The sequence below is a fragment of the Hippoglossus hippoglossus genome, chromosome 6 (genome assembly GCF_009819705.1).
Source record: "Hippoglossus hippoglossus isolate fHipHip1 chromosome 6, fHipHip1.pri, whole genome shotgun sequence".
NCBI lineage: Eukaryota > Metazoa > Chordata > Actinopteri > Pleuronectiformes > Pleuronectidae > Hippoglossus > Hippoglossus hippoglossus.
In genome coordinates, this window is record NC_047156.1 from 16,074,341 (window position 1) to 16,099,805 (window position 25,465).

Here is a 25,465-nt window from a genome sequence, read left to right on the forward strand (position 1 = left end):
TGAAAAGTGTGAAAACTATGGGCATCACATTCTTTGGCATTTGCTGTCACCAGAATCTCATCTCGACATGAGCAACATACTGTCTTTGGACCACCTCGGCCTAGGAGCGCTGAGAAAGTGTCCGAGCACCTCACAGAGACTCTTAATGCTGCTATTCCCTTTAATTTATCACCCGGGTGTAATGTGGCTACTTTGCAGACATTATTATTCTCAAGTGAAAGCTTCCGCTGCTCTATATTCATGTCTTATAATGGCAACACTTAACGGCGTACATAAATGAATTGACAGAAAAGAGGAGGCATAAAATGTCATCTGCCGAGCTCTGCTGCATGTAATGATATATGAGTGAGAGCGACTGGTTTGTATTGGTCCTGCAAGGCTGCTTCTTCCACTGTGTGTCAGGCCCAGTGAACGCATCATGACTGAGTGAGGGTGTCTTTCCCGTACCCTCTGGAGAGTACCCTTCACTCAACTCACAGAGAGTGGGGGGTAAACTTGACAGTGTATATGTGTGTGTGTGTGTGGTGTGTGTGTGTGTGTGTGTGTGTGTGTGTGTGTGTGTGTGTGTATGTGTGTGTGTGTGTGTGTGTGTTGTGTGTGTGTGTGTGTGTGTGTGTGGTGGGCAGTTTCCTTGGATTTGATGCCTGAAGTGACAGGACAGACAAGCTGATATGCTCCCCAGACCATTGAGGGGGGGCTCCTCAGTGTATGACAGCTAAGTCAGCATGGACACAGCTATCCCAGTGGTCTGGCCGTGGGCACTGACACACAAACACACACACACATGCACCCAGACAGGCAGACGGAAACCGACCAGCACACACAATACCACAGCAGCACACACAGGAAGAGATGCTGTACGCCAAGGCAATGTAAGTCTCTTACTTTGATTGTACAAAGACTCTTGAGTGCAGTTGCGTATAATGATGCTCACTGTATTCTGACGTCTCTCCAACATTTCAGCGGGTGTTACAGGAACAGGCAGAACTTAGGGAGGAGGCTTTTGCTGCTCCTGCTGTGTTTACGATGCATCCGTTATGGACATTAACTGTGGCTGCAGGCGGATTCAAGGTACAAAGAGCGAGTCAAGTGTCGCACAAGGGTTGCATGTCTAGATAAAAACTGATAATATTTTGTGTTCTCCACTCTTTAGAGGAAGTAGGACAGAAAGCGCCTGGAGTCATGGATGCTTGGCTTGGCTAGAATTTGTGTGCCAGCATGTGTCCCCGTGTGACAGAGGGAAGCATGTCTGCAGCCGCGCTTTGTTATAAATGTGGAAGCAACCTGGGAATATCTTCCCGGGGTTATATCTGCGTCTTTGCACGCAGTGTGTGTGAGTGTCTCACCCCCCCCCCTGCTCCGCACACTTTCTTTGATCCACAGCAGAGAAGCAGATTGATTGTCAGCTGTGTGGGTTCAAAGAGACACTGTGTTTATTAGCTTGGCTGTTCGTGTCCGCCTCTGGTCAGTATCTTGCTGACTGAGAGTGAACATGCAGCATTTAATCACATCTCTGGGCTTCTGTCTGAAAGGGCACAGAGGACCTGTGAGAGAGCAGTGCAGGAGCTGAGGTGGAGCTGACTGAATCCAGTTTGAGGGCCATTGGCTGCCGTGATAGGACTGTTGTAGTGTTTTAAACCAACGATTTAAAACCTCTAGATCGCAAATCTTTGAGTAAATTAGCAAATTCAAGTGCTGATTTAGGCGTTACACATTAATATGTAGAGATATCTGTTGGATAACTTTCTCGTTTTTTAACCGTAGGACAGATCACTCTCTCCTGGAAGCGCGTGTGATTCGCCAGGATGAGTTGGCCATGTGTTTGGATCTGAGGCCTTATATGTATATGTTAGGCTGCAGTGATGATGTAAGTCAGCGTGCCTTCATCCATAAGTGGAGAAAATTAGATGCTGGCAGGTTGGAGGAGGAGGAAGAGGTGGTGGAGGAGGAGGAGGAGGAGAAGAGGAGAAGAGGAGAGATTAGCTGGAGCTGTGAGGTTATGCTTCTCTGTGCTGATGACTCACCTCACAGCACATAGAGAGGAAGCACTGCGACAGCACCGAGGTGTGACTGTGTGTGTGCGTGTGTGTGTGTGTGTGCGTGTGCGTGTGTGTGTGTGTGTGTGTGCATGCGCGTGTGTTTCATTACTCTTGTTCTTCCTGGTGCAGTGCATTCATGTGGAAAGGACTTTCTCTGTGAACTTCTCCTCTTGTTTGTGCAAAAGTAATAAATCACGGCGTTACAGCGGTAGTGGTTCTTCGGGCTTCGGTCCAGGTTTGCCTCCTCTGGGAGCGCAGCCTCTGAGTCCTACAAACCAGCTTTGATTTTCGCTATACCAAATAAAGTGGACAAGAGAGTGTAAGGACACGAGAAAGAAGGGCAGGTCTGTCTGTCCTATTTAATCGCTGAAAAGAGAGCTTTAGTGCGTTATCAGTGCATGTGTGTGTGTGTGTGTGTGTGTGTGCGTGTGTGTGCTGTGGTATAAGCGTGTGTGTGCGTGTGCTGGCGTACAGTAAAAGATGTCAGCAGTGGGTTCTCATGTGAGAAGGGTAATGATGGGGCAGGCTGCTCTGAGCCATTACAGTGGAGATGCAGAGGTGGGGGATGCCAATGTGAAATCAAAGTGCTGCAGTGGAGTGTGCACGGATATGCAGTGGGCTTCAGACTGCAGCACAACCACTGACCCACTGCTGTCTCCAAGCTTCCCCACTGACACACTACGACTGGTTCCCATACAACCTCCCCATTATGTGTGTGTGTGTATGTGTGTGCATCAAAGAGAGAGAGAGGTTTCCTGGGTAATGTGTGTGTATATCGGTAGCAGTTTCCCCCCCCATCCGCTAATGACCGCTGTGTCTTACATGGCTGATAATGATGATGTGTAGTGTCTGATAAATCAGCAGAGTTATGTGAGTGGCGTCCTGGTCAATGGGAGGTGACAGAGTGCAGGGCTGGTGGGTTTGTTGGAGCACATCTCTGCCCTAATGGTTCTGTTAGTGGCGTATTAGTTGAGTGTTGGCTGGATTCAAGAGGAGGCTCTTGACATCAATGCCGGTGTGCAACCGAAACTCATGCATTTGCACTCATGCTATACCCAAACCTTTTTATTCTACCAACAAATATTTGTTTATGTGCAATTTAGTAGAAATCCTATCAAAATAAATAAAAGCTCTGTGACATTGATTTTGGCTCAAAATGTACTTTTATTGCCAGGAGCAAAGCCAGGATTTAAAAACATTCTGAGGTCCTGGTTGTGTCCTGGTGTAGAAAAATACTGAATCTTTTATTCATTTATTATTTTTTATATACCTTTATTTTGCTATGTTCTCAAGTTGAAATACAGTGAGTCTGAATGTGCTGCTTATCCGAAAATAATTACAATTTGCGCATTTGTTTTCCTTCGTTCTAGATATTCTGTCTTTCTAGATATTCTGATTCAAATGTGTAAAATCCAGCCTTGTTTCAAGTGTCAGCATCAGTATTTAATGTAGACACAAGTTTAGTATTTTCTTTCTCTCAAAATGAAGCCATTTGTAGTTGTTGTACACAGATGACGTTAGATGCCCTCTCAGCAGCAGGTGCTGCATAGAGGAGGTTTTTGCACACATGAGCACTGGATGAATTTAAGTTCCTTTAATGCCCTAAAGGGTTTTCTGCTTCCAGTCACCCAGAAGTAACAAACTAGCAACCACAAAAAGGGCTGTTTTACATTTGGGCCCGGTGTTCATTCCCCCTGCTTTATATGAGGATCATTTAAAAGGCGAGATAGGGACATTTGTAATTGTTTTAATAATTGTTTTTATAATCGTTTTAATCAGATGTTTTTATAGAATAGCGCACTTAAACGTGCAGTGCCATGTGTTTATCCTTCACTTGCTATAGGGAGGTTCAGACTGCCTCAGGTTAACATTATACATACCATATGGAGGATGGAGCCATAGAGCACTACAGTGTCATGGGTTCAAACATTTTTAGCAACATTGGCAACAGAGGGACTCTCTCCCCTGACACCGGCGGTGTCAGTGCCATGCTCTGCCTCTTTAGCCGTATGGTGGATGTCTTCTGGCAGACACAATGTTTCCTCAAGTTCATTTCCAGCATGTGTGTCAGTTCAATTCCTCCTAATTAACAAACCGGATAATCCCTTTATCATATAATGCTTATATCAGCTCTTTTTCTATTATGCTTTTGTATCGCTCACAACAAGATAAGATCGGTTTTCATTTATCTTGCCTCCTCAGACCGTCCTCTGCTGTTCGACATCTCTCTTTAAGTCTGTTGGGTCTAGTGAGAGTGTGAAGTGCACTTCTCTACTCAGGTGAAAAGGCGGCTCTCTCCTCTAAGACTTCAAAGTCTAGACTAATCGACTTACTCCAAAGCTTAGAACGGCACCACTGTGTCACTCTATTGACTGAAAAACAACCACGCCGGCCTCTGTTTGCTGCTGATGACAGGTCGTGTGGGCACAGTGCACTCGTGCTGCGTGCTGCGTCTCCATGAGTTCAGCAAACACTAAGCCACAGTCTAATCTGCACAACCGACTCAGAAACTTCAAGCCCCAAAATATCACTTTAACGTTAAATTGCTAATAGTATTAAGTATTTAATGTCGCTTGATGACACTTACAAAAAATGTTTAATTTCTCCAAATAAACTATTTTTGCTCAGCATCACCCATAAGACATAATAGTCACTAACAACATTCTATTCATATCTAAGCTTAAAACAGCTACAGTTCCCAAAATTCCTAAAGAAACTGTGGTATATGTGTGGGGGGGGGGGGGGGGGGGATTTTTTCCAAGCTTGGCCCAAATCATGTATTTTTGAATAAAGTGTCCTTCCTGCATCGTTTGCTGGAATTGGTTTCCTCCTGGTGACCAGTTTTCTCCCCCAGTCCCAAAAAAAGGGCCTGACGACTGAAGATGAGGTGTGATAGTGAGGGTGAATGGCTGTCTGTGTGAACTCTACATATCAGCCTGGTGACAGATATCCAAACTGTCCGGGATGTTATCCAGCTTCCCACTCCAATATAACCTGAGATAGGTCAGTCAGCTCTGACCTTGCACAGGATAAATTGGTTTGTGCTATGATGGATGGATGGATGATGGATGGATGGATGGATGGATTGATGGATCAACTGAAGGAGGGTCCTTGACCAGTGCTCACAGTGCCCTCCCTAATTTTACCGCATGACATTAACTTAAATCAACCACCAACGATTTGCTGTTACCATCTGCCATTCGGTGTGACACGTGATTGGTATTCAGTGCACAGCAAGAGAGAAACGCCAGAAAGCTTTAGTGTCTCTGAGTGTAGGTGTTTTACTGTAACATGAGCGGTTGGGGTGAGAAGCATTAGAGTTGCCCTGCTCATTTAACAGAGTGTTAACTAAGTCAGACATTTAAGGTTAAAAGTAATTACAGAGGCCAATAAAAGCTCCTCAGTTATATTCACAGCGCTTTGACTTTACATTCACTTAAAACTGAGAATGACAGAGTAAATAGACTCTTTAGCAGTGTGTTCTTTAGGGTTCATTTACCTTGGAAATGACGCATTGACAGCCTTGGTCGCTAACTAGAAATTCTCTGGTGAAGACCATTAAATGTGACTGAAACCTCCTGAAAAAGTCCAGTAGGTCAAACCCATCTTATTCCCCTCCTCAGGAGAAAGGGTTTACTCCAACAGCAAATAGCCTGAGACATCTCAGATTGATATTACGAGTTCTCGCAATTTACTGCTGAAAGCCACAAGATGTAAATGAAAGCTCTTGAAAATCTTCAGTAAGTGGACCTTGTACAGATTTTGTTGTCAAATTACACACAGATATAAGCTGTGTTCCAATTCAGTGACCACATCCTTCAGAGCGTACATTTGAAGGCCGATTGCGTCACAGCAGCGTAACTATGCTATCCCATTACTAAGGCTCTTCTAGACCTGCGAAATGCGTCCTCCCAGCCCCAAACAACACACACTCCAATGGTTGGGTCCTAGTCGTGGCAACGAATCCCGGGATTCTTTTAGCACCGGTGACAAAGCTAACAAGCTAGCTACGTAGGAAGCTGAGCTATAAGTGCAGCAGCTCAAAGTAGCAACACAATGTAAAGGTAAGGCTAGGACGAGCTGGTTTTGCAAACAAGAAATCCTCTGTAGGCAAGACCATCACGTTTATTTTCGAACTTTGTCTATGAAAGCCACGCATTCGTCCTCAGAAGGATTGGAACACAGCTACAACACTGTGACGTGTCGTAGTTGAATGAATTGATCGGTCATGTTTATTACAGTCCTTTTTTTTCAGACAACTTTATTTATTGATGGCTGTAGCCTATTGGGACGTAGGGGATGTAGGGGAATTCAACAAGTAGGATTTTGTACGAAAGTGTTTCAGAAACAAATTACCAACCCAGGGGGGCTCAGAAAACAAGTAATTAAAGACAAATCTATTGTATAAAAAGTTTTTAAGTTGTACTTCCACCAAGGAGGTTATGGTTTCACCCCTGTCTAATTTGTTGGTTGGTTTGTTTGTTTGTGACCAAGATTATGCAAAAACTACTGGGCATATTTCTCCAAAACTTGCTGGAAGGATGCCATCTGGATGAGGGAAGAACCCATAAAGATTTGGTGCTGATCCGGGTCAGGGGGCGGATCCAGGATTTTGTTTCACTTATTTACATGGCGAGATAGGGCTCTTTGGTCCGTATCGAATGATTGGTTATTACCGTCCTGCTGGGGCGAATCATGCCACCTTTTTTTTAAACTGACAACTTTATTTATCGATGGCTATCGAGGTATGATTTAACATTGTTTCAAATGACCAACCCTTCTGTTTTCCTAATTTGATGCTTTCAGGGGGCATCAGAATTTCTAGTTATGTACGCCCCTGTTGATTGCTGCATGATTCCAAAAAAAGTATATACATGCATGGACTCAACCCTTAAACGAGTAATTACAGAGAAACTTAGGACTTCCTTACCAGATGCAATACAGAGCCCCCCCCCCCCCCCCCCCCCCCCCCCACCCACACCACCCCCCCTCCTCTTCCCTCCTCCTCACCTCCTCCCCATCCTCCTACTCCCTCCTCACCCTCCCCTTCCTCCCAGTTGCTCCCCTCTGACTATACACTGTACACACTCACACACTCTCACACACACACACTCTTTCCCCTACCTCACACACACGGACGCCTGGACGCTGCAGCGTTTTTTTTTTTAAAGAGTGTTTCCAGCCCTCGATAGGAGGGAGGAGGAGGAGGCAGGAGGCAGGAGGAAGGAGAGCATGTCCAGATCTTAAAAAAAAAAAAAGAGAGACAATAATCATCAGAAATCGGATGGATGTGGATGGGTCTGTGTGCGGGCGCTGAAACACGGTGGGGCTGAGTGTCATTGCAGACATGGGTCGTACGGCACCTCTCGCTCAGCTCCTCGGGGAGTGTTTTCACCGTCAGTCCTTCAGCGCTGGAAATGGCGTTGTGATGCTGAGCGCGGAAGACGCAGCGGAGGCGGATGCCAGGGAATAAAGAGAGAGATATCTGTATGATCACCTGCGCTTTTCTTCGGGGTCGGATTTTCAGTAGCGGCGGACAGTACCATGGTGAATTACCAGAAATACATTACTGTTATGCAGCTGGCTCTGGGGGTGACCGCCTCCAACAAAGAACATTGTCTTCCGCCCAGGAAGCGTATGTGGTGAGTATATGAATCTCGGTGCGGATGCTGCTGATGATGCTGATGGTGGGGATGCGGGTTGGGAGAAAAAAGAAAGAAAAAAAAAGGGGGGCACCGATGATCCGAGCTGTCGCCTCCCACAGCTCGGGAGATGATGAGCGGGTCACGGAGCCACGGTGCCGCCGCTCGCTCTCCACAATGACATAATATTCAGCCACTGCAGCCTGTCTGCACCATGTTGCCTTCATCACAGACCCATAGGTGCACGGGCAACTACAGAGTTTGCGTGCGTGCGTGCCCCGCGTGCGTGCGTGCGTGTGCGCGTGTGTCCTTCCTCTTCCACCACTTTGTAAAGTTGAATGATGTCATAGCCTCATCGCTGTTTCTTCTCCTTCAACTCCATGTGCTTTAATGAACCATCTGGCCTCCACTGCACTGCTGTGTGTTGTCACTGGGAATGTCATCATCGAGCTAACCATGTGGTAAACCATCATCATCCCTCCTCTGCCTCCCACTGCTGTGCTGTAACTCATTAATAAAATGCAAAAAAAAACAGAAGCATGAAACATGGTCCTCTCCTGTTTTTATTGTCCAGGCCTCACACACGCCTCTCATGGTCATGTCCACATTAAACGATTTCCACCCATACGCAGCTCCCAGCATGTGTCTTTGTGTCCATCCACCTGTTCAGTGTCCTCATTTCTCTGTGTATGCTCCAGTATATTTCAGGGGACCTCCTCTAACTCCCTCACTCACCCTCTCTGTGTCTCTCCTCCTGCGGCCTTCTTCTTTTGTTTACTTTAAGACAGTCTTCCTCCTCTCATTCCCTTTTTCGTCGCTGTAAGCAGATTGCTGCCGGGGCTGCTACTTGTGTGTATGTGTGTGTATGTGTGTGTGAGATGTAGTTTCCCCTAATTACAGCCGGATAACCATCTTGTTTGAAAGCAAAGATGGTTAATTAGGAGTCAATGGGCTCAATGGCACTCTGATAGCGAGTGTTCCACACAGAAATCCATCGTGTGGCGTGGATCATTTAGCCACATAATGCAGCTACACTGGCTCTATAGTGTGCGTGAGGCTTGTCTATTATCACCACCTCCTAAAGCCAAACTAAATCAGCTCCTAAACCGTTTCTGTCTCGCAATCAAGGACAAAACATTAAAGCTGAAAATCTCCGGGCATCATATTGTCACGAGGAAGATTATCGTGATCAAAAGAAGGTTTAGAGAATCTCACACAACCACAACCTGGATGTTGGAACATGTGAAAATTACAATCCAAGCTGAGACAAATGCAAATCATGCAAATACATTGTTTTAGTATGAGGATATTTGTATTTTACAGTGTGCACATCATTTACTACTGTATCATAAATGTATTCATTTACGAGAGTATGCCCATCTCCCCTTTATACACAGTGATGTCACTAAAGTCAAAGTGCCGCTGTAACCTCAGCGGGGGTCAAACGCTTATCACATGCAGCTTTTTATCTCTCGGTCTCTTTGGCTAATCAGTTCCTTAGTCATCTTCTTATTGGCCTAATTTTCCTCCTGGGAGGAGATGAGGGATTTCACTGAGGACAGAGGAGTCCTTTCATGTTTCTTGATTCTTCTGATTCTGTACTCCTAACCCTAATATCTCCTCATTTAAGTCGATTTTTGGAAAGGGCTCCTGGTTTCATCTATGTGCACTGATACAAAAGGCTAAACTAGTTATGTAACTCCTGGAGCAAACTCTGACCTTGTTAGAGTATTTTTTTTTACAGCTTGAGTGAAGAGCAGTTGCCTCAGATGTAAAGACAATACTGAGCCAAGCCATTACAAACACTGATCACGTTACAATTAGTATTTTTGTTTCTAAAGTTTTAGCACATTTAAAGAATCACAATAGGGATTTTGTATGTTACACTCCATCTCGTGTTTTATCATATACAAATGTGTGCTAATTGTGACATTCATAACCAGAACACAATGTTCATATCTACTTTTGTTGAAGACATTTGGCTGTTGAGCAGACACTTAATATTTCGGATTATATTAGACCCAAACACATGAAACACTTCACATGATTTGATCATGCCGACGTGATTGCAGACTCCAGTTTGTTCAACAATAATTGCTCTTAAACCAAATGTATTGTGTATTTGATAGTTACTGTGTCTTAACGCATGTTAACCTCTCCATTACACGCTTAAAAAACACTGAGTCTGTATTCGTGCCAAGTCCCTAATTCACTAATTCCATAATATCATATGGAGGCACTGGCTTGGTCCTTTAAGATTAATAATCAGAACATACAACCATTCGGAAAAAGCCTCTAATAAAGAGTTTAAGAACTAAAGAAAACACAAAGGCGTTAAGATGTGCTCATGTACAGAGACAGAAACAGCTTCACTCTTTTTAAGATCCTATCAAACTGATATATTTGTAAAATGGTGATAGTTAAAAATACATAAAATACAGAAGCTGGTGTTAATGTTCATATGAAATGTTAAATCTCTTTGTCATCCTCATCTATCATTAGTAGATGTGATAGAAACTATAATTGTTTCAGAAATTGTAGATCTAGTTATAGTAGTAACTAGTACTACTGGTAATTTGATTAAGCTTCCTTCCCTGTGGATCAAACTGCCCTCAGCAGTTGCTGCACTCTATCGGGATTTCCGAGACCGCCTCTCTATTGGTTTAAGCTTGTTCCACAAATGATATTGATAATTTGATTAAAGTGACCTTTCAAATCAATACAGCTATACTCATTAGTACTGTCCATGAAAATACTCCAGATACACACCACTGGAGCTGAAACGGAATCTATGGCAGTTATATTTGAGTTATCTGTATTAACATTCTCTAAACAGATTTGCTGGTTTTCTGTTTCATATATACTGATTTTATATTCTGATAAATATGAGTAATCTCATGGAACATGTGATTGTCAAATGTCATGATTTTGAGTTTAACTTCCACGATCAAACAATTATTGAAAAATACATATTAACCAAGTAATAACGAATAATAACTATATACCCTCCCCCATTCATGATTTGGAAAGGCACTATGGATTACATTGTTAATATTCATTATCATTTATCATACAGATGTATGACAGGATGTGACATCACTGACAGACACGCCAGCGTAAACAGAAAAATGGCTCCATTGCGTTTATATAAAGAAACGGCTCAGTGTATAATTCATGAATCCTGTTTTTTAAGGTTGCTTTTTACATAATTGCAGCATTAATTCTGTCCCATTTCTGGTCAAATAATCAGAGCCGCTTCCCGTTCTGCTGATCTCACAGCGTGTGGCGGTGAGATTACACACCGCTCTGCCTGAACACTTTCACCAGCGAGCAGAGACTGCATGAGCCATGTGCATCATATTCTCCCAAAATTAGAGGAGACGCAGCTCCGCTCGCCCTTTGATAAAGACTGAATAGCAGCAGCAGCAGCAGCCGCAGCGGCAGCAGCAGCTCTCTAAATTGGGATTAGTCTTTGCAACCAGATGTTCCACTTGCCTGCAGTCTTAAAAACCCACTCCCCCCTGAACACAGCCAAAGATTGGCATTAACCTGACTTAATGAACTTTACACTCTGTTGCAAGCCTGCAGGGATAATACAACAAGTCTATTGTGTTTATGTAATGTTTCCTTTTATTTTTAACTTGCGCCTTTTATCTGAAACAAAAGCAGGCAGATATCGTGTTTATAGCTCATTTAGACTTGCACTCGTTGTTGAGTATGATTGTGTTTCTCTTACTTTGTGAGTTTTATTGTGTCTGTGTGTGTGTATCAGACACTGGTCAGGATCGCTCTCTGTGTTAAGTGTTATATTAGCACTGGCCAGGATGGGAGGAATGAAGTGTAACATTGCCTATTCACCTGCTGATGAAGCAGTAGCCGTTATTGCTCAAACTAATCGTACTTGATGGCTTCTCCAGGCCGAGCGAGGGAAGAGAGGAACAGCAGCATAAAGTCCTGCAACTGATAAATGTGTGCATCCGTCGCTCTTTCTTTTTAATGGCATCAGGCTCCTTCATGACCTTATCTGTGAACCACATTATCAAACTATTTTGTGGACGGTGCAGTGTTCAGAGAGACTACAAAATGTGATCATCAGATCATCGGATCAGGGCAGAGCCGACACATTTGTACCATGAACCATCCAAACAGCAAGAATCTGACCTGTTTGCTAAAAAACAACCATCTGACTTCAACAAAGAAGAAAAAGACACATCCTGCCCTTTCTGTGATATTATGTTTGGGAAAATTTGACATTTTGGAAAGGACACTTATTCTCCTCCCTACATGAAAGTAACATCAAGACTGGAACCACGGGGAAGCAGATAACCTGGCTCTGTCCAATCATAACACAATCTCCTCACCAGCACCTCTGAAGTTCACTCATTCACACTTGTCATTTCCTTACAGTATAAAAGAAATTCCCAGCTGCGGTTTAACATGGGGTTATGTGCTGGACTACAGTATTTCTCGTCTGGGAGGAGCCATGATGCTCCTGACAATTCTTGCAAGAAATAAAATTGCATATAATCCCTTGTAAGACTGCAATGTATATTTGCACAGAGATGAGGTAGCTGTTGCCATTGCTTCCATCTGAGGCCTTGTCTCCACTACTGCAGATATTTTATTTGACTCCCTCGTTGTTTAAACTATCTCCATTCAGATAGAACACAAAATTACTGTCAAACAAACAAATGCCTGGGCTAAGTGTACATTAACGATCCGTCAAATACCAGGGAAGAACTTTGTGAGCACGCTCAGTAAGCTCATTCTCCTTTGGCGGGAGTAACAATATCAACAACAATGGTAGCGCATTTTTTATTCACCTTTGTTTCGTCACCTTATCCATTTTTGCAAAAAGCCTCAATGTGCTATGATATACACAAAGCGAAAGAGGGCATGCACAAAGTAAGCTGTGATGTCACCATGTCACAAACCCACCATCTCTTGAAAATCTGCACTTTGGAAGGCGTTTGTAAAAATCTCAAATCAAATCTTAAAATGTGTTTTAAACGCCGTTTGTGTACAAGAGGATCAAATAATTAAAAAAAAGTTTGTTTTGCAAAATATCTGCATTAGTGTGGATAGGGAATTAATGCTAAGATAAGCTAACCATCTGCTGGCTGTAGAGTCATAATTAGCATGCAAACATTAGCGTGGTATTAATCTTGTCATATCAGCTTAACTCTTGGCAAGAAAAGTGATAATCTCAATTCCCGAAATGTCAAACTAGTCCTTCAAAATGGAGCATGTGTCATAAATGTCTATAACCACAATGAAGTGGTTATAGACATTCTATGTCACCGTTTTATTATACATTCTCTCGAACCTCAAGTGAAACACATTATACCTGCAAATATTATACATTTCATAGTGAAGAAGAATTCATCACAAAAGCAACGTGAAATCATTCGCTGCACATTATCTCTGAGTCGGCAGAGAAAAGCTGGCATCGTGCCACATTCTGCCTTTGTGGCCTCAAGTGTTTTGGCTTAAATCCATTTCAGAATCAACATCCAAGAAACGAGCCTCTGAATGAGAGGCACTGCACCCGGCCTGTGATACTGTCCAAGCAGCTTTTCTCATTAGTCATGTTTGCTGTATTGTTTATGAGAACGATCTGAGGTCGCCTGTAATTGACTGCATGTAGTGCAGGATGCTTTTACCTTGCATTTGCAGCCAGTGAGCTCTTTACTCAGCTTCGAGCGACTATTGAATTAATGCAGATAGAAAGTGGAAGGTGACGTTCTCTTTCCTCCCATCTTTGTTCGTTCCTCTCTCTCATAATTTCCCCTGCTGGGTCTCCAAACCTCAGGAGCTCCTCAGGGCCTGCTGCCGAGCATGCTAATAGATATCTACTGTCTCCGAGCTGCACCGTGTAGACAGGATTTTTCCTCATTGAATATTGTGTTAGGTAAATCCTCATTAAGAGTGACTGTCCTGACACCGAGAGAAAAGACTGGGGTGATATAGAGGAAGAGAAGAGGAGAAGAGAAGAGAAGAGGAAGAAATAATAGTAAAAACGTGAGCTACAATACGCTGTATGAACACAGTGCTATTGCAAAAACATATTATTTACTAAGTTAATTCTGTGGCACTAATGTTACTGCCCTTTCATTATCTTTATCTTCATGATTATTTTCTTGATTAGCCTATTCACCTTTTTTTTTAGATCTTTTAAATGTCAGAAAATAGTAAAAATACGAATGTACAGTTTGTTTTGTGCAGCCAACAGTGACAGATATTTAATTTACATTGATATAAAACAGAGAATAACTGGAACCAATTAATGTTTAGTATTGCTGCTAAAAAAGAGACGATTAATCTATTAGCAAAAAAGATGCATATTACTTTTTATAGCTCCTCGACCAGTTTAATAATCAATGAATTGTTAAATCTTTAATTAGCTATATAAATTGTATTTGTATGAAGGGCATCCTTTATTAAAGGTTTAGAAATTGTATGCATTGGCTTTATTATTAGTGTATAACAATACTAATGCTTTTATCAGACGTTAATAAGAATTTTCTGGTTGTGAAAAATCTCTGAGGCTGGTTCATCCTCCTCAACAGGACATATGACGCTCTTTTATAACCACTTCCCTCTGAAAAAACCTGCAGTAGCTATAGACCATCATTTGTTTTTTGACGTCTTTTTATCCCTGTGTCACATGACTTCCACAAGCATATATAGAATACCAACAATCAGGTTTAGGTAAGTTTATTTATTTATTTGTAGCTGTGGGTAGATTTGGTTTGCAGTCTAAGAAAAAGGCATCTGTTTGACGGACAGCACAGAGAGAACATGATCACATGTAACAAAACATTAGAAAGGCTAAAATAAAAGAGCAATAAAAAAAACAACAGCACTGGTCCTAACAACCGATGCTAAATTAAAATGGCAAGAAAAACCTCAGAATAAATACATAGACAATGGTTCCTATTGTGTCTGTGTCTTCTAAATAAGGCCTTATGACTGATCCACAAAACATCAGTAATTTATTTTATTCATCATCATTTAAACATTTAGTTACATCAGATGCAGTTCATAAACCCTTAATAAAGAATGCCTTGATAAAAAGTGCTATGTATGTTCTGTACATGCACTTTGAACATGGGCGATAAATGTGGCTGGCCTAGAAATCTACCCCTGCTCAAGATGGATTGATAAACTCTCAATTCATTTCAGATTTATTCATCCCCACAGGGTCGATTAATTTTGAACCAAACACAACACATTACAAAGCAATTAAGCCGCAAGCGTGTGAAACACAAAGGGAATCAGAAGCGTGGGGTTTTAATGTGGTCAGCAGGGCTTCCATCAGTGTTACTTATTAAATATGCCATTGGTGAAGGAAAACATTACCGGGGGGAATTGATGATGGGTCAACTGTGCCTCTCGTGCACATCTCCCCATGAACCAGCTACACTCTGACTGGTGCCCAAAGAGCAGCGGAGGCCGTCAGTGGCTGAGGCTGCAGTGCTTCCTGAACTCCAACCAGCTCCCCTACAGGGCCTCTGTGACATTAAATCCAATTATAGATTTCTTTAAATGCCATTTTATCCAACGGGGCACTGTGGCATTTTGAAAAAGCGCAAACGTGAACACAGTGGGGGGGGGGGGGGGGGTTTCTCCTCTCCTTCCATCTTGCCTGTGGCACTTTGTCCTGCTGTGATACAGCCATGCTGGGTGTGCACTTACTTGCCCTGATGTACTGCTGTGGTTTCTCTTTGTCCTCCTCCTGCTCCCTCCATGCTGACCTCAGGATACACCCCAGCCCAACCGCTGGCTCCGTCACAGCAGCGTCGTCAGCGAGCACCGCACAGGGCAAGCCGTCACTCCGCCGCATCAAGGGCCGCATACACAGGAGCAAGAGCCTGGACAGCATCGATCTCCTTGACTCCAATGTAAGTACACTGACTGTACTGCAAACACGATGCATTCATGAACTGAATCTAATTACAGACACAGTAATACATGACCAAAGTGTGCAGAACTAACAATCCAGCCATCTGACATGAGAAAGCTTTGATTATAGTAAAAATAAAACTTTTAGACTGTCTCTCTCTATTTGATTTGTGACTTAAAACACTATAAGAGACAGATAAGGGATTGTTTAAGCATCCAGCATATTATTACATACTCCAAATACAGACACTTGCTGTTTGAAATGTCCATAAAACTATTAATCGACAAAAAAAGGCTTGCACAAAGCAAGTATAGGGATCTAGTTATCTTGGGTACATTCACACAATCTGTGGGATATATGCGATACATATATATCATGATAAAGATAAAACGTTATTATTTAAAACTACTTCGATGAGATGCCAGGGAACAGGATTTGGCCTCAGGAGTCTCTTACATCACAATGATTTTTGAGCACTGCACACAAAGATGGCAAATGATGGCAGAGTCACATATCACAAAAGAACATTTCTCGTAAATTGCGGATCATTTCGATTGCCCTAGAGGGCCCTTTCATTTTCATGCACGAGCCAAATGTAAAGCATTTGATTCCATGCACATTATAGTGGAGAGAATTCTTCACAGTTTTGGAAACAGAGCTGAAAATGGTTTTATTGCTGCTCCATCATGTCAGAATTGTTATTGTATGTATATTTGAGAGTTAATCTCATGTCTGTATGATAATATGAGGCTACAGCAGCAAGACAGTTAGCTTAGCCAAGACACTGCACTAAACAGCTGGCCTGCCCTGGTTTAATCTGTATGGTGAAGTGTAGAAATGACATGTAGTGGTTTTACAGAGGAAAAGAGATATACTATGAAAAATAGGGACATTTAGAGCTGCTGGAAGGAGCCTGGCTTTCTGTCTCCCACTGTTTCCAGCTTAATGCTAAGCTAACTGGCTGCTGGCTGAAGCTTCGTGTTGACCAGGTAAAAATAACAGTGGTGACAAAGACTCTGTCCCTTCAATTAAAGGGAGTAGAGCGGTCGTCCTCTAACCAGAAGGTCGGCTGTTCGATCCCAGTCTCCCACATCTGCATGCCAAAGTGTCCTTGGATGCACCGTATGAATGTGTGTGTGAGCGGATGAATGGCAAACGGTACCTTAAAGCGCTTTGCGTGACTAGAAAGCGTTACAAGGTTACAGACCACTTTTACAATATCAATGAGGGAAACACCTTAACAAGGAAATCTTATTTTTTAATCACAGAGTTGGATATTCATTCTTTTTTCACTTTTACCTCTCATCCATTTTTTTCAGTTTTTAAATTAAAGAAAAGGTGAAGAGACGATAATGTTTTGCAGCAACTGATGTTTGATGGAAACATTTTAAATTAGATTTGAACATCAAGGTTGTACAAACACATCTTGTGTTCACAATCCCATTCAGTAAACAAGTGTCTCAGGTGTTTAAATCCTTAAACGCCTCAAAATGTTCTCCAAAGCTCGAGGTGCAGCTCTTGTCTTTTTAACCTCACTGAATGATCATGAAATATCTGCTTTTGAGTGGGTTTTTTTATACAAAAGACATAATAATTCTCAAAGCAGTGTTTCAGATGCAGATCTTTGATGTGTGTAAATCAAAGCACACACACTTGTATTACACACACACGTACCTTGTTGTTTCCAGACAGATCAGTAGACTGCTGCAGGGCCTCAGCCTCAGGGGAATTATATCGTGTGGATGGCTATAACCTGACTGTGAAGTCATCACAAACGCTCCATCTCATCAAAAGACACCAAAAAAACACTCAGCTGGTTGAATTATTGATAAGTCTTGGTCCGCAATGGTATCATTGACTTCTGCTGATTTGCAATGGCTTGAAATCATAGCTTATTAATGTTATTTGAACATTAAAAGTTCTTTGAAATGCTCTTAAGCGTAGCTCGAGAGTTAATCTTTCTTCAGCAACTCTCTGATATGCAGATTTATTAACGAGATCAATAGTAGACAAATTATAATTTGACCTGACGATGGCACTTCATCACGATCATCAAAGGGATTATTCATCCTGGGGGTGGCAGGGAGATGAGACATTTCCCTCAAAACCTTGTATGTCACCCTCATGCTCATAGGAGAAGTCAAGGATCAATGAAAACATGAGGAGACATCGTCTGAGGATACATTGATATCTGTGACACATTTTGTGCCTGTCCGTCCAGCAGACGTTTTGCAGGAGTTTTGCACAACTAGGCAAAAATGACATCTTGCTGGCGGAGATTGTTCGACGTAAGAGAATCATAGAAGTCGGTACAGAAGGATTCATCCTCTGAAGACCATTTAGTCTTCAAAATGTCAATCCATCCACTTGTGGTTTAAACATTTCAGTCCGATCAGCGGTGAACCTATTGGCTACTTGCAAAACAGTATTATCTGGCAAGTATGACGTATGATTATGATTATTTCTAAGGAATATCAAGCCATTGCACATTGATAAGAAATAGTAATTCATCAGAATTTGAAGATGCCATTTGACCCTACCCCCCCCTTACTCAACGCAAAGTTATGCCCTTTAACCGAATGACCAACAGATCGACATTTAAAAGCAGTGAAAATATCACAGCAATTATCAGTCCTACCTACATTTTAAAAGTAATCACAAAATCACTCACAAGTTCCCATCTAGTAAACCTGTCATTGATATGTTGGCGGTGGAGGCTTTTAGGCTGTAATTGGCAGATTAGTGGTTGCCTTGATTTGGCGCCATACACAGACGAAGTTCATCTGAGTGGAAAACGCTGTGTAATGACTCTGTCTTGTCTTATCCTCTCCTGTTCTGTAAGTCACAGCACATTGCGCGCATTTGTCTTTATGGCCCGCCGCTCAGAGGACGCTTCTAACGGCCACTATCTCACCAGAGAGCTCCGAGCTGAGGCGCTCCTGGCCTTTCCACGGTATATTTCTTTTGTACGGGCTGTGTGTGCACTAGAGGAAAACTTGCTGACTTGCCCGAACTCAAATGCAGCTGATGGAAGTAACGGTCCGCCTTACAGTGAGTGATGAGACTGCAGGATGCTGAGCTGAGGAGCAGTTTCCATTGCATCCTACTAAAATGTCACAACAGACACAGCGCTGCCTCTGTGCCTCACGGCGATTCGCAGTCGTTTGCAAACATAAAACAGCCTCAACAGGAAAAGTGAAGATATTAATCACACACATGTATTAATTTAGCTCCATAACTATCATTGCCCATCAGCGTTGAGCTAAATAATCAATAGTAGTTAAGACTTTGTTTGTATCGATTGCTTCTTTTGATTGCTTTTCTCTCTTGATAGTCAGGGGAGGACTTTGGCACCGGGCCCACTCCCGCTGTCATTTGTGTTGGCAAGCAGCGCACTTGTTCACAGAAAGCTTGAATCAGATTTTAGTGCTAAGGCTGCAGAAAGCACAACAGAGATGGAGGGGGGGGGGGGGAACTACAGTCTTTTATGCACCCGGTGCCTTTATTTGCTGAAGTTATTTTTCAGTGTTCATCAGTGACACATCCACTCATTTAAGAGTGGCAGCGTTTACACTGGTTCTTATGATGATGAAGATTTCCCTTCTTTGCTACAGTGTGTGTGTTTTTAGATGGTTACGGAATATGCAGCTCATCTTTATGTGCATTATATTTCATCACTTCCACGATAAAAACAACATCTTTTACACACAAACACAGAACCCACTTTGTAGCCCTGCTGCATTTTGGATGCTAAACTGAGGTTGCTGTTTTTGATTGTGTGGGAACGATCCATGCAGAATTTTTCCTGCCCTCTCAGCTGTTTTGGGAAAATGTTAGAGGAATATTTACTGCAGAGGCCATAACCAGGTGAGCTGCAGAAAAAAACAATTAGCCAGAGAAGATACAACTAAAGCAGAGATGAAAAACGTAATTAAATTAATTATTCCTTCACAGATCAGGATCAGTCATCAAACTGGGCCTTGAGCTTTGCCTTGGTCAACGGCTTAATCTCTTATTAGTTCTGCTCGCCCCATCTCACTTCTAAATTCCCATCCTTGGCTGCAGCCTGCCGTGGACAGACGCGCTCTCCCCCCTTACCACCACCAAAAAAAGCCCCAGCGTAAGCATTTATTCGCTGCTCAGTCTTCGGAAAGTGCTGCAGATGCATTATACGGGGGGGGGGGGGGGGGGGGGGGGGAGAGCAACTGCAGCTGAATTAACCAATCTGCATATTCAGGGGCCTGTTAGAGGGAGATTGTTCCCGTGTGATGAAGGCATGGAGGTGCATGAGGGTGGGAGCTGCAAGGCTGGACCTGAGTGAGACACACCACAAAGGCTGTGGAGAGGGAGAGAAGGGGGGCAGAGCACGGGGGGAGGGGGGGAGGTGGACGCAGCAGATTTATCACCACGAACACTGTAGGAGGCCTTATTGGAAGGAGGAGAGAGGGGGGGGGGCGAGGGGAGGCTCTGTGATTGGAGCTGCAGCTGATTTTCTCCGGGTGAGACGGGTTTGTTATGTAAGAACAGAGTCGAACGGATGCTGGTTTATTTGTCCTACAGGTGATGAGCTCTGGGGGATGGTTGGAGGTGATGGAGGGGGGTTTGTGTGTGACAGCGAGGTGGAGCTGGTCATGCGTGATGCATGCAAAGGTGGTGTGCGTGATGCCATGAGCTGATGACAGATGTTGAGTTTGTTTCTGGAGGCTGTGACTCAGGATCAAGACCTACCTATGTGTCCTCTGATGGGACATATGGTAGGTCACTATAAGCACTGTGCACTGTGTGTATCCATCATTACATCTTGACTTTAAAGCCTCCCCAGCAGTGTTTTGTTTTTATGGTCGGCCTCGCGTCCCTCATCTGCGACAAATCATTTCGGGAGAGAAGACTCAAAGCCACATAAATCTAAACTACTACTATTGACTTTCCCACATGATTTATGACATAAATGAAATTAGAGTAGTGGAAAAAAACGTAGCGCTAAACCAACATCACATACAATTATTTTTTTTGCAACAAAAGCCTTGTCTGAGTCGATCATTACCACCATAATAACAGCCTGCTGTTATAATTTGAGCTTATTCTTGAGGAGCGCTTGCTTTGTTATTCCGCCCATTCGAGTACTTGAGCGTCAGGTCAAGTGAAGGACAACCAGCCGGATGATGTAATGTTTGTAGGGAGTCAAGATGGTGGCCGTGGCGGGGAAGTCAAGCATGACGAATGAAGCACTGGAGTCAAGACAAGTTAATCAATCACAGGGTTTGATGCTCTGTAGATTATATTGCCTGGTGATTGATTATCATGAGACGAACACATACAGTTTTTGGAGGCGATATTTTTTGTATGTTCACGGCAACTAAAATAAGATTCTATCAGATGGCAAATACACTCTGGATTTCTTGCCCACAATGCATTAAATCACGTTTGGATGTGATGTAAAATGTTACATAATATCCCATAATGAACACATCTTTAATGTTTTGAGTTGTTGGTGTGTTATAAATTAGGTATTATGGCTGAAACTGTTATTTCCTTTATTCAATAATCAAATTATTACATTCTTGAGTAATAAGCTGATCTATTAGTTTATGAAGTGTTAAAATAGTCTCGTAAAATATTTTAAAAAATGACCCACCAGAATTTTAACAACCGTAAGTAAGGTTTGCAAATATAACAGTTACCCACACTTCATATTTACATTGAATTTACAATGATATAAAACAGAAGAAGGCAGGAAATACTCACATTTAAGAAGCTGGTATCTGCACGCTTTTGTTTTTTAGTTAAAATATTGCTAATTAATTGACTAATCATTTCAGCACTATACATCAGCAGTTGAATGCCATAATGTATTTTCTATATCCTTATATATATCAAGCAACATGTAGTGTGAAGCAGATAAGCATATATATACATACATAAGATGTGTCACAATACAATAGTAGCCATAAGAAAATCTTATTAAGACCCAATTGCCAGAGTGATTCCAAAATGCATCTATTCTGTGTCTGAGAATGAATGAAAGGAAGGAAGTGTGTGTTCACTTAGTGCATTTATAAGTGAGTGTGTGTGTGTGTGTGTGTGTGAGGTGGGTCAGTGGTGTGTGAGCGTATCACACGGCCTGCCATGTTTGCTCGACATGTAGGATGTGTGTTGATGCCCCGGGAGGCACCATATGCTGTTTAGACTCATCAACGGTGGGCCCGAAGGTGAACAACCCCTGCTCCTTCTTGTGTCTCCCTCAGTCAGCTCATGCGTGCATCATCAGCCAGCAGGGGTGGAAAACACGCAAGGAGCCCTCTCTCCTCCATGCTCCACGTTTTCATGCCACCATAAATAATCTTGAATATAGATTTCCTCTTGCACAGCTTGACGTGGCCAGGCCTGAGCTGATGAATAGAGTTCAGCTGGAGTCCTGCAGAGGGCAGAGTTTTACTACATAAACATACAGGAGCACTAGTGCAACAGCCATGTTTGTGTAGCTGATGGACAGAGACACAGAACGGAGGGGTTGGATGTGCAGATTATTTATTCCGGATATTGAATTTAAATGTTGAGTTTTTTATATGTAGTGATAAAAGTACAGTGGTGTTTTCCAATATTAGTACAATCATAAATGCTATAGTGATAAGAGGTATAAGGTGTATTGATGCTCATGTGTTGGGGTTTTCCAAGCAGCCAAACAAACAGTGAAACCCCCCCCACCCATCGGATGTATTACGTTAGGGGAAACCTTGCGCTGTTAGCTATGTTAAGAATAATTTAGTTTTTTTTTCTCACTGGATTTATCAATATGTCAAACTGTAGTTGTGATAAAATGCATTTCAAGCGGTTTACAGTATTGTCGGGCTCCTTTCCGCAGTGCGGTAAATTACCCCTGGGTAATGTTTTCCCCCCTTTTTTTCCTCCACCTACCTCTTTTACCCCCGTCGCCTGCCCTGCACAATACCCCTCGGCCTGGTCTGAAGGGAGCACCTGATCCCAGACCACCAGGGCTTCTAATTGCTTCACTCTCTTCCTGAGCGAGGTTGCTCCCTCGGGACAAAGCGATGAATAGACAACCACTTATGAATCCAAACTAATTTAAAGGTCTGTTTGATGGGAGATAAAAATATTACAGCCACTTCATTTATAATTTAACTGCCAGTATACACCACAGGTCACACTGTGTGTAAGGTTATTCCACTCCTGTGTTTTTGAAAAACACCGTCGATTTTTAGAGAATTTTTTTTTCAATGAGAAGCCTCAGAGTATTTATGGTTAATTAATATGAATAATTAAACATCAATAATCTTTTCCATTTGCATCTGTCTTTGAAATCACAATTGGATTGATCCTGATCTCGCTTAGCTTTCCCTGAGGAAATCACGGTTAGCTCTGCAATCTATGATCCGGGCAAGTATTCAAAGACAGAATAATTCAATTCCCTGTTTTCCTGCTTAAAAAAACATCTCTGCCGTACATGCATCCACATTAACTGATTGGAATTGTTCCTCTTTATTAGCATTTGTGCTCCCTCCTGGGCTAAACATACTTAGGTGATTGCTTGGTTGCTACTGTGCATAATGCTGTAGTTTGATCCAGAGAGGATTTGGATGTTGGTGGCCTGTTGTCACATGATCCGCAGGCCGGGGATGTGAGGTCATTTTATGTCACCTGATATGTCTGAGCTCTCAGCTGTTGGTGGGAAAATGAGATGGAGATTACAGGTTCATTTGAGGAATCTTGAAAAATATGTATATCGTTCCTGCACATGGGGCTTTATTTTGTAATTTTAGCTCACTGAATCGGTAAATCCAGATTTGTGCTCGAGTCAATCACCTCCTTTATGTTCACAGTGTCAGATTATGTCCTTCCTCTTATTTCTTAAGCTCAAAATCTTTATTTATTTATACAATTTTATGAAATACCTGCCAAAAAAACTACACTTGTGTAATAGAGTATTGATTAAGGATAATGCTGTTGGCACAATGAGATATTATACATGAATGCAAGAAGCATTTTTTTTTGCCAAATAAATGGTGCATGCACACATACAGTGCCTTATAAGACTGAAATGATTTTAATACCTTGCTTTCTTGCTTTAGACTGATATTTATGAATTAATACTGTTATAGTTATTTCATTGCACCAACCCACTGCAGTTAACGCAACACAAATATGTCAAACATGCATCTCCTGAGTACCAGATGCGGAAATAGTTGTTAATAAAATATATACTTTTTAGAGTTCCCTGAACTACAAGATATCAAACCACAAAGAGAAAAATTTATAATCTGTAAAATGTATTACCCCTTACATAAAGAGCTGAGCACACACAATCCCAAGGAGACCCGAGCCGACTGCATCGTTATTATAATTATTATGTGTGTTCAAAGCAGAATGTTACAGTGAAGGTGAATGATGAGATAGTTCTCCTATTGTGAGGCAGGTGGTACAATCACAAACTGTAAAATCAGCTGCTAATAAGCTGGACGGAGATCAGGCAGCTGCAGCCAAACTCCTGCACGTTTCAGCTGCATTTTACTGCTGCACAGCCTCAGCTCACTAAGGTCATACTTCACTCTCCTATAAAGCGCCTTTTGATAAGTGTTTTTTTTTTTACTGCTGACTTCACAAAATATCTCAGGCTCGCATGGATCATAGATCCCTGTCTCTCTCTCTCTCTCTCTCTCTCTCTCTCTCTCTCTCTCTCTCTCTCTCTCTCTCTCTCTCTCTCTCTTCAGCTCTGATTGTGCTGCACCATGTAATCATGTGGCATTATGAAACCCTGTCCAAGGAATTTCTGTCCTGAACTAATAGGTCGGCTGTCAAGTCGGAGCTGCTGTCTCATGCTAGAGGTCAGAGATACTGACAGAGGACGACACGGAAATCACAGAAACACAAGCCTCTGCACAGTAGCCAGCTCACTCCATTATGGTATTACACTGCTGTACTTCAATTTGTAAAACTAAAGACTTGATAACAAGATAAGAAGCACAAAGTTAGGGTATCATCTTGCAGCTTTGGCAGCACGGTGTCACATAATATCCCGTTCTTTTCCCCCTCACAATTGCATTTATTTCTCCTCTGCTGCAGTGCTATGTTTAACGTCTGTCGTGTCATTCAATAGCTGCAGCCATTAAAGCTCATAGATGGTCACGCCAACCTTTGCTTAGTAGGCTGTTTTCCTGACCTGCACAGCTGAGAGGTGACTCACTCACCATCAGGGGCAGTGCTCCCTCTAAAAGCCAGCCTGCTGTGAATTTCTAATTTGCTCCTCCACTCGTGTGATCCGCTCCTGCAGTCGTACCCCGGTTCGGATGCTGTCTGTGTATAAAAATGTGCTAATGGGGGAGAGAAGGGGGCTGCGTAATTCTGCTGCACGGCATGTGGAACTCCCTCTGTGCGGTTGGAGCCAGTGATGCAAACACTGTCTGTAGCATTAACAGAGGGTATTTCAAGGGCTTCAACTGAGATGCATTAAGCAAGTCCACATCCTGGCCTATTCCATCACACATGCATGCGGATGGGGAAATCGTTTGCAGTCATTCATTTCCATGGGGGTTTGATAGTTTGATTACATGTCTCTGCCTCAATACTAAAGCAAGTTTTAATCTTGTGATATGATGATGATCACTATTGACTACATCTAGCATCATCTAACCATTTAGCCACATGCAGGTTTAAGAAAAAATCCCCTTCTTTTGTTGAGTTTCCTTTATATTGTCATCATATTTTGTTGACCCACAGGATATTTATGACTGCCCTTGTTTATCTAATTCTTATGACCTTGGCCAACTCACATTCTTCCATTCAAGATGCCCCCCCCCCCTCCCCCTCCCCCCCCCCCCCCCCCCCCCCCTTCTTCTCCTCCCGATCCTCCAATGGAATCTGCG

At 42.6% G+C, this 25,465-nt stretch overlaps 1 protein-coding gene across 1 annotated transcript in view; it reads left to right on the forward strand.

Moving 5' to 3' along the window:
* Nucleotides 1-7,151: 7,151 nt before the first annotated feature.
* The window catches only part of tjp1b (tight junction protein 1b), a 53,713-nt gene continuing 35,399 nt past the window's right edge, over nucleotides 7,152-25,465 (forward strand). Inside the window, exons 1-2 of the mRNA XM_034587684.1 lie at nucleotides 7,152-7,681; nucleotides 15,444-15,585. Of these exons, the coding sequence (XP_034443575.1) occupies nucleotides 7,584-7,681; nucleotides 15,444-15,585 (240 nt within the window). The 5' untranslated portion in view covers nucleotides 7,152-7,583. The remainder of the gene's footprint in view (nucleotides 7,682-15,443; nucleotides 15,586-25,465) is intronic.